Source organism: Notechis scutatus, chromosome 5, assembly GCF_049901735.1.
Source record: "Notechis scutatus isolate UNSWTSFEM ecotype Mainland chromosome 5, rNotScu1.2, whole genome shotgun sequence".
Taxonomy (NCBI): domain Eukaryota; kingdom Metazoa; phylum Chordata; class Lepidosauria; order Squamata; family Elapidae; genus Notechis; species Notechis scutatus.
The window spans coordinates 80,245,490-80,259,789 of NC_142013.1; the positions used below are offsets into that span (position 1 = coordinate 80,245,490).

Sequence of the window (14,300 nt, forward strand, 5' to 3'; positions counted from 1 at the left end):
TGAAATAAATAAAATAGAATTAAGAGAGTGAAAAGAAGTTATATAGAAAATATAGAATGGTAAATAAGATAAGTAATGGTATACAAGATGAACATGAATTTGATTTAGGTCTGTACAAAAAGATGTAACCCGGGGTTAAGCCACTTTCCAAAAAGAAGTTTTATGTTTCTATGTTTTGTGTTTTTGTGTGTTTATGTTTGATTGAGAATTAATAAAACCTTGGAGGAATGTTAGAAGAGAATAATTGTAAACAAGTCAGATGAAAATATAAGTATAATGAATAAAAACATATAAAAAGACAAATATAGAAAAGAAATATAATTGAATGAAAGTAAAGGGAGAAATAACGAGAAATTTGAAAAAGACATGTATGTGTTTATATGGAAATGTGTTAATGCTGCATAAAACAATGTTTTATTTGCCTTGTTAAAATTTACAAGTAGCTTTCAGAAAAGAGGTTTTATGTTCTTATGTTTTATGTTTTGTTTGTCTTTAAAAACTAATAAAATTTGTGTTTTTGTTTTTTTAAAAATGTTGTTAACATGAGAAAACAACCCCATCATCCAGATTTCATTCTGTTTTCTCTATTTTCAGACTAATATAGCTGCACAAAACTAATAATTTCTGTGAAATATGTTAGAGAAAGCCATCGTACTTTTGTGAACTTAAGTAAAGTCAAATAATTCCGTTTGCTTTAAACAGTGCTACTGAGCAATAAAAAGCATGAATACATACCCGTCCCCTAGTATATAAATGTAAAATTAAAGCAACAAAGATAATACTGTAACAATGACTGAGATTTTTTAATCGGGTAGCATAGCAAGTTTAGTGTCATGAAGGCAAAAAAGGAAGAAGGATGGTTTCTAATATAAGATGGAAAAAATACTGTTTCAAACAAATACTGCATTTGTTTTATTTTTATGCTCTTTTAAAATAGTCCACTTTATTTTTGTGTGCATTTATATGAATGTAAATCATTTCTGAATATGATATCTTACTTTCGAATTATTACATTAATTAATAATTAATTATCAATTTGCTTCTAACTAGGTGGACATGCATGGGAACATATTGTTAACATCCCTTGAAATTCACAATGAAGTTGCAAGCAATGAAATCACAACAAGTGTCAGTGATCCACATAATTCAGCAGTATCCTTTGATAACTCAGGAATCCAGTACAGAAAGCAGAGTTCCCACCGAGAAATTCTTGGGAGACGTACATTAGACAGAACTAGCACTCACACTAAGAAGAGTCATTTGCGGAGAAGATCTTCTCAGCTAAAAATAAAAATTCCTGATCTAACAGATGTGAATGCAATTGACAGATGGTCAAGGATGGTGTTTCCTTTCACATTTTCTCTTTTCAACTTAATCTACTGGCTATACTATGTCAACTAAATGGACTTTTACTTCGTTTTTTTTTAACAAAAGGACTGTAACAAGCAAATGCTATTTTGCCTGTTATTTTGTATGTGTACAGAAGACTTTTTACACTATATATAATATATATACATACTTACATATACATATATATATAAAAATCCTACGTGTACATATATTGTGAAAGAATATATATTATACTCATTGTGCATAAACATGTATACACACATTATGTAATGGTGTACACAAAATGCCTTTTAAAATAAACTTTTCAAATGAGAGAGGCAGCTTTTTGAAGCAGTATGCTTTGAGAAATATAGTTCTGTAATATTACCAAATCTTTATTTAAATCATGAAAATTCTGTCCTTTTGCAAACCCAGTTATATATCTTATTTTAATTACTGTCATTTACACTGTCCATTATGTAAAACAGGTTTTAATATTATTTGTTTAATACTGGACAATTGAATTGTTTCATAATCAACTTTGAGATTCTGTGTTAATATATTTTGTTCACAATGGAATATTTTAATTTTGCATTTTCTTGATCACTTTTACTTGTCCTCGGAACAATCATAATTATTGCTATAATAATATGTTATTTTAAATTGAACAACTGCTTACATTTTCAGGATTTTTTAAAATGTGGGATTATTAAACCATCTATTCAAAATTAGGAGATACTATCTATGGAGATTCTTTTTGATTAAACTACAGTAAATACTTTATTGGGCAGACTTCAGCCAGTGAAGTCTTAATCAATTCTATTCAATCTCCATTTATGAAACTAAAATTGATGAAATCAAGGATTTAGCCAACAGAGGGTTTGTTCATCACCTCTAGATTTTATACAATATATGTACCTCAGTAATGAAAATTGATCCAAATTATGAACATTCAGATTCAATGAGAATACCTTCCTTCTGCATGATCTATCATCACAGTTTTATTGTATGGCCAGTTTAACTCTCATGTGCTTTGTGTACTTGTTCACCCTTTCAAATTTCCAGGAGATAGCTAGAGTACAGGAGATTTTGAAAGGCAGCAGGTCTATGGATTAGAAAATTAGTACTTTCTAAGCTTCTTGCTACTATGCTGCTTTTTTAAAAAATCCATGATGCCAACCAAGAGATGATCTGGTGATTCTAGCTCAAAGTTTTATTTTAAAAAAAATCAGTATTCCAAAGATTATTTAGAAAATAATTTTGTTTTTTTAACAGACAGGAAAATGCATTCATATTATCAAAATTATTTAAACAAGATTAATGTAAAATATATTTGCACAATATGCACACACACATACACACATATCTGTATGTTACTTAATTTTTTAGTGCTTTCTATTGTGATGGCATGGTATATCATTTTATTTCTGTGAAGTTACAAGATTTTTTTCATTAGAATTAAATCAATAGAACATTTCTAATGTATAGATTCAATAACAGAACATTTTCAGATCTATTTTGTATATACACCGGAACAGATAATATAGCTGATGTGCTACATTCACAAAACATAAATAATAAGACACAAACATATTTTTTTAAGTTTTATGCTTTGTTATTTTACTTTGGCAAAATGTTGCCATTTTTGTTTTTCTTCTTATTCATATTTTCATCAGTTCCAAACTTTCCTACTAACAGGTTCTGGAATTAGGGTACAAATGTTTCAGTGCTATAAAATTAGCATACAGCTTAGCAGTTCAGGTTTAGAGAAAACTGCAGAGAAATGTGAAGTTTTCGGTTACAGTCCAACAACTCTGTATCCTGTGAATTTTACAATAGCAATTTGGACTGTGAAAATGGTGTGTAAGTTCATCTGGAACTTTAATAGATTTATATGTGTGGACAAGAAGAACCAATTTTTATACTGCCTACTCTACGGAATAGCATGTACCATGTTACGTAAATGTTTCTGCATCTCATAATATCTTTTAAGAAAGGGAGAAAATCCAACATCTAGTGAAGATTGTGTATAGGATACATCATGTGTATAGGATACACCATTTCCCTCTTCTCGATACTTTAGACCTGCAGTGGGCATTGTCTTGATATTCCAGTGGTGGGAAACTTAATTGGATATCACCCAAAGTTATGTTGTGGCTGACTAAGTTATCCACTTTTGGTTTTCATTATAAAGCTTTTTGGTAAACAGTCATCTTTTTAGTAAAAAGCAACACTAAAGAAATAAATATTTTAAGAACTTGTCCACTGATGTACTAGATTTTTTTTTACTGCGTCAAAAAGAATAAATTTGGGGGTGATTCAAAAATCACACAATTTTATTGTTTTCAGATGATATACTTTTGATTTTGACAAAAAGAAATGAGCTAATATCTAGGCTGGTGGGAGTTGGCTTTCTTGGATAAATATGTATAAATTAAAACTTTTAAAAAATACTGTTAATGTTCTTATTCATTTTGCTATTATGCCAATTATTAAAACATCTTTCAAAAATCTATAAGATGTTCTTAAACTAAGAATATTCAGTGAAATGCTAGTATTTTAATTTAACAAGTAAGTACTTGTACGTAGATGATATAAAACTGATCATTCAAACTGCAGTCCAAATCAGCCTCCTGAAGAAACAGAACTGCAACCTATAGCACGTATATTTCTCTAATGTTTAAAATGTAAAGTATAATATCTAAATTGTAATAAAATGTTTGAGGATTCTAGAAAAGGCTCACACCCCAACCTTTAACCCCCTCCTCAAGAACTGGGAAGTCAGGCTGAAACATGATCTTTCAAATGGCCTCACCACATTGCCAGAACTATGGATATTTCCTATGGAAATATTGGAAGATAGATACAGTTGGGGAGCTTGAGAATAAAGCTCTCCCCTTCTGTCTTTCCAAGGTGGTTTTTCACCACCTTGGTAATCATTTTCTATTGGGAAAAATTTTGTGAATTTATATATGAACTTAGCAACTGTGTTGATCCTCAATAGAAGACGCTAACAAAGATAAGCATGCATCAACATCAGAAAAATATTTTAGAACAAAAATTTCACTCTTCCACCAAATATTTTTGTATAAAAAGCAATACAAAGTTATGGATCTTATGACATATATTTATTATTTTATACATACATACATACACACACACACACACACACACACACACACACACATATATATATTCGTAGATTTTCACGGGTACAGGTATGTAGGTCTAGGTGTGTTCGGGTCTTTTCCTGTGTAAGATTAAGAATATCTTGGCGATGTTTCGGCAAGGTCCCACTCGCCATCCTCAGGCTGGTGCTTTCGGCTTCGTGCCAGTGCAAGCACAAGCCGAAAGCACCAGCCTGAGGATGGCGAATGGGACCTTGCCGAAATGTCGCCAGGATATTCTTAATCTTACACGGGAAAAGACCCGAACACACCTAGACATACATACATACATATATATATATGTGTGTGTGTGTGTATCTTGTTATTCGGGTTTTCTCCCACGTAAGATTGGAGTATCTAGGCACGTTTCGATGAAGTCTCATTCATCATCTTCAGGCATGTGTCTTTGGCTCTGTGCTTCTTAGAGTAATGTGTCTAAACACACATTACTCTGAGAAGCACAGAGCCAAGACACAAGCCTGAAGATGATGAATGAGACTTCATCGAAATGTTGCCTAGATACTTCCAATCTTACGCAGGAGAAAACCCGAATAACCAAAGATCCACATACAAAACCCGCGAGAACCTCAGAAAACTATATATATATATATATATATATATATATATATATATATATATATATATATATATATATATATATATATATATATATATATATGACATAAGATCCATAACTTTGTATTGCTTTTTATATATGTATATACACATTATATATTATATCATTGGATATAACATGGAACATATTGAAGACAATAATCAAGAAGTGGAGAAATAAAAGGAAAATAAAAAATAACCAAATTTCCTATATATGTTTTAGAATGAATGGGTTTTCTAATTAATTCAAAACTCGTTTTATGTATGGAGTTTCTTCCCACATGGCACCAAATATCATTCCAGGTAACAGAAAACACTGTAACTCAAATTCAAGAATGTTCAAGTAATAAGACATTTCAATATTGTGCAGCTAAGGCAAAAAGTTCATCATGTGTACATATGTAGCATCATTATATGCTAAAACACATTTAAACTGAGGAAAATCCATACTCTTGTCATTCCAGTGGAATGCAAACAGCATTTTCAACTTATGTGTGTACCTTGGTGTGCAAGGCTGATGATCCTTCTGCTAGATTTTGTTAGGCCCTGTAATCTCTTGCACAGTTTGTCTTGAATAACATGTCCAATAGTAGAAACAGCTGTGGCTGGAGGTGAGTTGTTCAAGTGAGTCTGATGTATTGATGTTTCTTCTGTAGGGTCTCTTTCTAAAATATAAAAGTCAATTATCATCAGCCAGCACAGGGAAGACTGCTCCTTTTTTTATTAAAGCTGAAAATTATTTTTAGAATAATGATATGATGTAATATGATATGATATGATGTCACAAGTGGTGGTTCTTGATGAAGAGTACTAATAGAATATCCAATGATCTGTCACTGAAACTGATAAAAATGGAAGAATTCTGAGTGCAGACAAATTTTAGGTCATTAGTTTTGTTTTATGTACAGAATGCCACATAAGAATGATGGTTGGTGGTAATCGGCCTCATGACTGCTTCAAGCACATTATTTTTAACCAGCTCAGCTAAACAGATGAAATTTGCTCATAAAAATTTAAGTTTATTGTTACCAGAGGGATCTGAGGAGAGAATGGGAATAATGCACTCCATTCTGATTCTAACAAAATTTGTTGTACTTACATAGCCCTTAGGGTAAAATTGACAAAAGCAAACATCTTAACGGCATTGGTACAAGAGAACGCACTCTTGTAAGCAGAGAGTGGATGGGAACAAATTGCCCTTAGTTTGTTCTTAGGTTTACTGATCCATGTTTTGAAACAGAGCATATGCCAGCATGATTTTCTTCCCCGCAGCATAAAAACACATTTTTATTACTCATGTATACCAAAGCCAAGATTGGCCACAGCCAAGAAGAAGATGACAAAGAAATGGTGACTCCTCCAAATGAAAGGAAGTACGAGTTGTACAAGGTACCTTTGCAAAAGGAGACCTTACCTGGTCTTCTTTCCTTGTGCTGATAGATTTGAACATGTTCCCATGATGTTCCAGAGAGCTCTGATTTTGGCTAGCTCTAATTGTAATTTGAAGTCCTTCTGTTTCCTCCTTTGGCTCAGTGGTGATTAGACCTGTCATATAAACATTAGGTGCTCATTTATATTAGATAAAGTGTCTTGGCCATTTAACTCAGTATTTTTTACACTGACTGACAGCAACTGTCCAGGTTTCAGGTTTTTCAGCCTGATTAGTTATTCAGGAATTGAATGCAATATCTTGTACCACTGAGACATTTAGCCACAGATTGGTTTTTTTCCCCCACAGAGAAGCCATGCCAAGATGTTTGTTTCCCCATTTCATCACACTGGGAGATCATGCCAACTATTTAGAAGAAGCAAAAGAGCACATGTGAGGAGGGGTGGGTAGGAGGGAGCTGCAGCCAAGCTGGCGTGAAAGCTCAATTCTGTTTCCATTCAACCAAGAAGTGTGTTCAATATAATGATGCATGTACAAGCCAGTTCCTGGTTTCTATCCTCATGCAGCAGTATAACCACGTCCCATGGGTAAGCCTCTTCTTTGAGATGGAACATTTTAATGTGATTTTTCCCCCTACAACCAGGAGCTTCCCTGAAGTACATTTTATAGTCCAGCTCATATTGAATGCCTGAACTTGGTAATAAATAAGCCCAGCAATAATAAAGAGCCTGTAAGCTGGTTCATTGATGCAGTGTTCTGCTGTTTGCCACTTTTGGTTCCAGTTCAGGTATAACACATATCTGTGCTTTAATTTTTTCAATAGTTCAGAAAAATCTAAGAAAAATTCTAATTGTACTACTGGTCTTTCTGCTGATAGCTTATTGAATAGCAGTAGCACGTGGCACTTAGACTTACAGCCCTCTCTAAGCAGTGTACAGAGTCAGCATATTGCCCACAATAATCTGGCTCCTCATTTTACAGACCTTGGAAAGATGGAAGGCTGAGTCAACCTTGAGCTGATCAGGATCGAACCCCTGGCAGTCAGCAGAATTAGCCTACGATACTGCATTCTAACCACTGCACCACCACAGCTCCTAGTAAAAGAATGATTCAATAAATATTTACCTAAGCCAGAAATTTAAATAACTCTTATAAGAAAAACATATCTTAGAATGCTAGAACAACCAATGATACTAAAATCATTGGCCATGCAGGTACAAAGGTGACCGGGGAAATGGTTGAAGCCTGGGAAATGGGCACCTTGTCAGTTAACAGGAGTGTTGATTTACCACCAGCTTATCAAGTACTTAGGACCTGTGAGCTTGACATCACAAGGAAACAACAGTCAATCGCCAGCCATCAACACACCAATCAACCAATAGGAAGGTACCACATGCATACAACTCACAGAATAGCTGAAATCACATATTCCAGTAGAGAGAAGTTGCCCCAAAGTTGGTCTCCAGCATGACTCCGAAAGCTCAGAAGAGTGAATCCCAGTGACCGACCTAGATTCGATCTTGGAACCGATTATGTTCTTAATAAATGACTTATAATGTGTGCATATGCCTGTTTACTGAACTCATTTATGAAAAAAATACTTAAAATACATATATGATAATGTTAACAAAGTATTCAACTATATTAAGTTTCCTAGGAAACACAAGTTAAAAAAAATATGATTGAGGCCCACTCACCTTAAAGAGGTCTTCTGAAAGATGTATGGTCAGACAAACAGGGTCTTGAATTTATTTCTTGGGCAATCTTAGTGTACAATGTGTAAGCTAAAGTTGGGCAAAAGAAGTAATTTTCCTCATCTCTTTGAGTTTGATGTCATAGTGTTGGCTGAAAACCTGAGTCATTTACGATAAATGTGAGTCTGTATGACATAAGAAGGGGAAATCACTGGATGAAAGTTCAAGGTAGCTATATGAAACTTTTTGATTCTCTGTATGACCTACTGGTATGAAAAGGAAAGTTGAGAATATCAGAAGAAAAATAAAAGTAAGCTGAATGCCATGAGAACAGAAAACTTGAGTATATATGGCAAAATTAGAAAACAGAAGGTCAACTGTGAATGGGTGCTGAATGAATGTAGGACTTCTACTGGATTTTGAAAATAAAAAGGAAATGATGACTACAAAAGAAATACACTGAATTGATTTGGCTATAACTGAGAATGGATTAAAATTGAATCAAGGAGATAAATGGATTGAGAGAAAAGAAAAAAATCAAGAAAGACTTTCTTAGATGGAATTGATTTTTATTTATTTTTTATTTATTTATTTTTATTTTGTCAATTGCTTACAAGATAATAGGTATAAGTAAAAACACAGTTATGAATATATGGTTACATATAAGAAAAAAAAACATAAAAGAATCAATAGGACAGGGACGGTAGGCACGTTGGTGCACTTATGCACACCCCCTACAGACCTCTTAGGAAGGGGGTGAGGTCAATAGTAGACAGTCTAAGGTTAAAGTTTTGGGGGTTTGGGGAAAAAACCACAGAGTCAGGTAGAGCATTCCAGACATTGACCACTCTGTTGCTGAAGTCGTATTTTCTGCAGTCAAGTTTGGTGCGATTAACCTTGAGTTTGTATCTATTGTTTGCTCTTGTGTTGTTATGGTTGAAGCTGAAGTATTCATTGACAGGTAGGACATTGCAATGTATGATTTTATATACCATACTTAGATCGTACTGAAGGCAGTGTAGTTCTAGGTTTTCTAGGTCTAGAATTTCGAGTCTGGTGGCATAAGGTATTCTGCAACGAGTAGAGGAGTGGAAAACTCTTCTTGTGAAATATTTCTGGAATTTCTCAGCTGTGTTAATATCAGATACGTAATGTGGGTTTGAGACTGATGAGCTGTATTCAAGTATTGGTCTAGCAAATGTTTTGTATGCTCTAGTTATTAGTGTAATATTACCAGAGAAAAAGCTATGTAAGATTAGGTTAACAACTCTTAATGCCTTTTTGGCTATGTAGTTATAGTGGGCTCTAGCACTTCGGTCATTAGAGATGAGTAGTCCAAGATCCTTTACACAGAGTTTGGATCATCAACAAGGTCTTGACTATTCAGCCTGTATTTTATTTTCTGATTTTTTGTTGCCAATATATAGGACAGAGCATTTATTTGTTGAGATTTGAAGTTGCCATTTGTTTGACCATTCTGATACATAGTCAAGGTCTTTTTGAAGGGTAACAGTATTGTCTGTGGTGTTGAATAGGTTTACATCATCAGCGAAGAGAACACAGTTGCTCTTGATATGATCACAGAGCTCATTTATGTAGAGTATGAAAAGAGTTGGTCCTAAAACACTGCCTTGGGGGACACCACTGTTGACAGGTACAGAATTTGATAGGACGCTCCCAATTTTGACCATTTGTTGTCTGTTTGACAGGAATGCTTCTATCCAGTTATGCAGGTGTCCAGAGATACCATAAGATTTTAGTTTTAGGAGTAGTTTGTCATGTACCACTGAATCAAAGGCTTTACAGAAGTCTATGTCTATTGCTTTGCCCTGATCAAGTTGTGTAGTCCATATGTTTTTGCAGTGTAAGAGTTGCAGATTACAGGATAGTTTTTTCCTAAAACCAAATTGTTTATTAGAGAGTAGGTTGTTTGTTTCTAAGTGGAGGATGATTCCATAACTTTACAGGTGACGCAGCATAAAGAGATTGGTCTGTAATTTTCAACTAGGCTGGGGTCTCCCTTTTTGAAGATGGGGAGGATCGTGGCTTGTGACCATAGTTTTGGCAAGGAGCTGGTGCTGAAAGATTTTTCAAAGATTATGCTTAGAGATTCGGCTATGGCAATGGGTAGCTTTTTAAAGAAGTAGGCACATATTCCGTCCGGCCCAATAGATAGAGATGGTTTTAGATTGCGTAGTGCTTTTTCAACATTGTCTTCTGTAAAATTGATATGTATTAGATTATTGTAGTTGTCTGTGGTTCGACTAGGAAATACTGGGCATGATCCATTGCTGTTTACAAATACTGAGCCAAAGAATGTGTTAAAGAGGTTGGCATTAATAGTGTCGTTGTTGCCGTCTTTACCATTAGGACCTTGAGTCTTTTAGTTTGTTGTTTCCCAAATTGTAGAAAGCACGGGTGGAATTGGTGCGTAGAAAGTTTTCTTCTTGTTTAATGTGATAATTGGTGCATTCAGTTTTTATCTGGTGGCATAAATTTTTGTATCAGTTTTTGAAGTTGGCAACGTGGCCAGAATTGTTTTTCCACCAAAGTGATTTCTTTTTGGATTGAAACTTCCTTATTGTTTTGGGTAATTTGTTTTTTCTGTTTTTGGGAGCTGTTAATGGTACATATAGTTTGATGACTCTTTTGACTTCAAGTAAAAATATGTTGTAATGGTCTTCTACAGTATTGCATCCAGAGAATAGAAATTGCCAATCAAAGGATGAGAGATCGTTGTTTATAAGATCATAGTTGCCTTTTTTGAAGTTATAATTGGGGTTTCTGTCATTGTGATGATTTTTGTGTGGACGTATTTTGAGACAAAAGTCAATCATGTTGTGGTCACTGTTGGAAAAGCATTCTTTAATTTGTATTCTGTAAATTGAATTCAAATTATTGCAGAAGATGAGATCGAGGCAGTTGTTAAGTCTAGTGTTGTTGGTTACTAGTTGTTCTAGTCTCAGATTTGTTACTGCATTGTAGAAGGTTGCATGTGTGGGTTCAGGTGTACATTTGTTAAGGGTCCAGTTAATATGAGGTAGATTGAAGTCACCAAGAAAGATAAAAGTGTGTGGGCAGGATTCTGCCCATGTTAGTAGCGTATTTAGCTTGTTTGCATGTTTGATGTCATAATCAGGGCTCTGTAACATAGTAAGACCGAAATGTGATATTTAAGGACAGTTCACAGATGATGGTCTCAGGAATAGCAAGCTCCTGGGTAATTTGGATGTTTTTTAGATGTAGGGACTTTTTATAGAAGATAGCAACACCACTTCCTCTACAGATTTCATGATCTGATTGGTAAACATGATAGTCTCTTACTGTGGTAATGGAGTCAGGGAGAGATGCATTGAGCCGTGTTTCACAGACAAATATAATGTCAAATTTAGCCGTATTTAGTAAGAGGAGAAATTCAGGTATTTTATTTACAAGGCTTCTTGCATTGAGTAGCTTGCATTTTAAGGCCAGTTGTGGTTGGAATAGAGGTAGTTATGGGCATGCATGCCTAGTTTTGAGTGATGTTGGATTGGATGGGGTGGAGTTGGATGTGGAGTAATAATATAATATAATAATATAATATAATATAATATAATATAATATAATATAATATAATATAATATAATATAATATAATATAATATAATATAATAATATAATATAATATAATATAATATAATATAATATAATATAATATAATATAATATAATATAATAATATAATATAATAATATAATATAATATAATATTATATTATATTATATTATATTATATTATATTATATTATATTATATTATATTATATTATATTATATTATATAATATTATATAATATATATTATATTATATTATATAATATAATATACAATATATAATATTATATAATATATATAGTAATATAAGATTAAAAAACAATTGTGTGGAGAGTTATAGTTGGCATAAATTAGATTTGTTTGTATTTGTGTAAATCATTGCACATCACACTCCAGTTCCTCTAAATACATCCCTAGAACATCATCTCTCTCTATTAAACAGCAAAAGTCCAGTATGGGTTATCAGATATAAAAGTGTAAATATTACAAATGACATCTACTATATACAATCTGAATCTTTCCTTTCCTTTTATTAGAATAGAATAGAATTCTTTATTGGCCAAGTGTGATTGGACACACAAGAATTTAAATAAATCACTCCACTCACATTCAAAAAATAATTAAACATTACCAGAAATAACCATACTTATCCAGTTCTAATCAAGAAGGCTATAGCATTGATTGAATAAACCAATGTATTCTTTCTTCTCTCTGTAAACGATCTTTAAAATCCCCAAATTTCTAGCATATTTCTTCTCATGCTCCATTTTTCTCACCTCTAAAATTCTTGTCATCATCTTTATCAAGCCCCTTTGTACTTCTAGCATAGCAACTCCAACAAATCCCTCTTGTAAATTCAGTATAAGGAAATAATCCAGATGGTTCATCTGATTTATTTGTATTTCTTTATCAATTTTAAGTCACCATTTTTTATCTGTAAATCCATTATTTTAAGTTCCTTCTAAGATGTAGTTTTTAATTTCATCTGCAAATCAATTTCAGTTTTATTCATCGGGGCTTGCTCCTCTGCAATAACACCAAGAGATACTATGAAAGAGTTAAATAGTTCAAAAAGCTCCTGTCATCATAAATCAAATGTTTCTTTTAAGTAGCCATCTGGTGTTCTGAAGTCTCTAATCTTCAAAGTCTTATTATGTAAACAAAGGATTTTGCCATGGAGAGGATATTTTCAATCAAGCTGAAAGTCTTAAATCAAGCTCATTTGAGTTCTTAATCCATGTAAAACTTTCCAAACTCAATAAAATAGTTGATCTTTTGCTCAATATTAAAAAAAATACAAATCTTTAAACTTATAGTTATACTGGTTGTTTTAAATGATTCAAGGAAATGTATTCAGTGATATCAATAAAACTTGCTAGTCTGGATGTTCTGTGTCTCCCTGATCTTAATCTAATGCCTGAACCACTAGACTACAGCAATTCTACAAGCGTTACACTGTAAATTTTTGGTAGGAAATCAATAAGGGACAATATATTCATATGAATATATTATAGATATATAATGGGGACAATTTATTTATAAAGAAAATAGTCCTAAAGAATGAATGGATCAAAAAGAAGATAAGATAGAAAACACTTGGCTATGTGGAAGAAAGATTAAATATCTGTTGGCCAGACTCAGCAAAGAACCTAGTTCTACAAGGTCCAGCATTCATAAGTAAATCTAATTGTAAAAGCCAGAGCACCTGCTGTTCCAGAGTCTTTACTGAAAAGACTACATAGATTTGCCAAAAGAGGGCCAAGATGAGTTTAACAGGAGATTTCAGTCAATGAAAAGAGGACAAAACAACTTATAGGAACCCACGATGCGCTACACCATAGAGAATCAGGGCACATATTGCACACTCTTTGGTTTAATCTCTCTGTCCCAAATCAAAGATGTCTCCCTTAATGAAGTGGAAGAACAGGAGCTAATTGGTTTCATCCAATGAAATGCCCCAGCCTGCTTTAACAAGAATGGCAGCTAGTTTCCTAGACTAGGAATATGCATTCCTTAACCTTGATAGAAATCAACATTAAGGGAGACAAGATTTTTGTCTTATCATCTATTGATAGGAAAATGTTTTATTCTTTTAAAATAAAAGACAGAAAAAGTTGTGTCTAGTTGGAAGATACCATCTTCCCAATAGTTTAGACAAAATTCTGAAATTTCTTCAAGTGCTCAATGAAGTTGGGGGGGGGGCGTGAGCAAAGGATTTTATTTCAGGATGTGAAATAATTTTTATATTTATAAAAAATAATTATAATCTTTATAATTCTGTACAAACTCAGTGATTGCATACACTTCAGTTTTTATGCATATATCAAATTTACATGAAGATAATCGTTTCCTTTCAAATCAATTCAGATCTTTTTTTCTGAAAAATTCTGGTGAGTTCTGGAGTCAGGGAAAATGAAAGATTAGTGCCATACTATTATCTTTGGATTTCTTTTTTCCATTCAACAAGTTTGTAAACTGAGCAGATCTTTGCTTTATTTCCTACATATTTAGAATT

At 33.2% G+C, this 14,300-nt stretch overlaps 1 protein-coding gene and 1 long non-coding RNA gene across 6 annotated transcripts in view; one reads left to right on the top strand and one right to left on the bottom strand.

The window, feature by feature from the left end:
* GABRB3 (gamma-aminobutyric acid type A receptor subunit beta3) overlaps positions 1–3,590 on the top strand; it is a 219,233-nt gene extending 215,643 nt beyond the window's left edge. For all 5 annotated transcript variants that reach the window (XM_087967119.1, XM_087967120.1, XM_087967118.1 and 2 more), the window contains one exon: positions 1,051–3,590. In XM_087967119.1, the coding sequence (XP_087823245.1) occupies positions 1,051–1,401 (351 nt within the window). In that variant the 3' untranslated portion in view covers positions 1,402–3,590. The remainder of the gene's footprint in view (positions 1–1,050) is intronic.
* Positions 3,591–5,401: 1,811 nt separating this feature from the next.
* LOC148130549 (uncharacterized) overlaps positions 5,402–14,300 on the bottom strand; it is a 104,057-nt gene continuing 95,158 nt past the window's right edge. Inside the window, exons 2-4 of the long non-coding RNA XR_015749984.1 lie at positions 7,485–7,595; positions 6,526–6,656; positions 5,402–5,776 (exon numbers count right to left, since the gene is read on the bottom strand). This is a non-coding gene — a long non-coding RNA (uncharacterized LOC148130549). The remainder of the gene's footprint in view (positions 5,777–6,525; positions 6,657–7,484; positions 7,596–14,300) is intronic.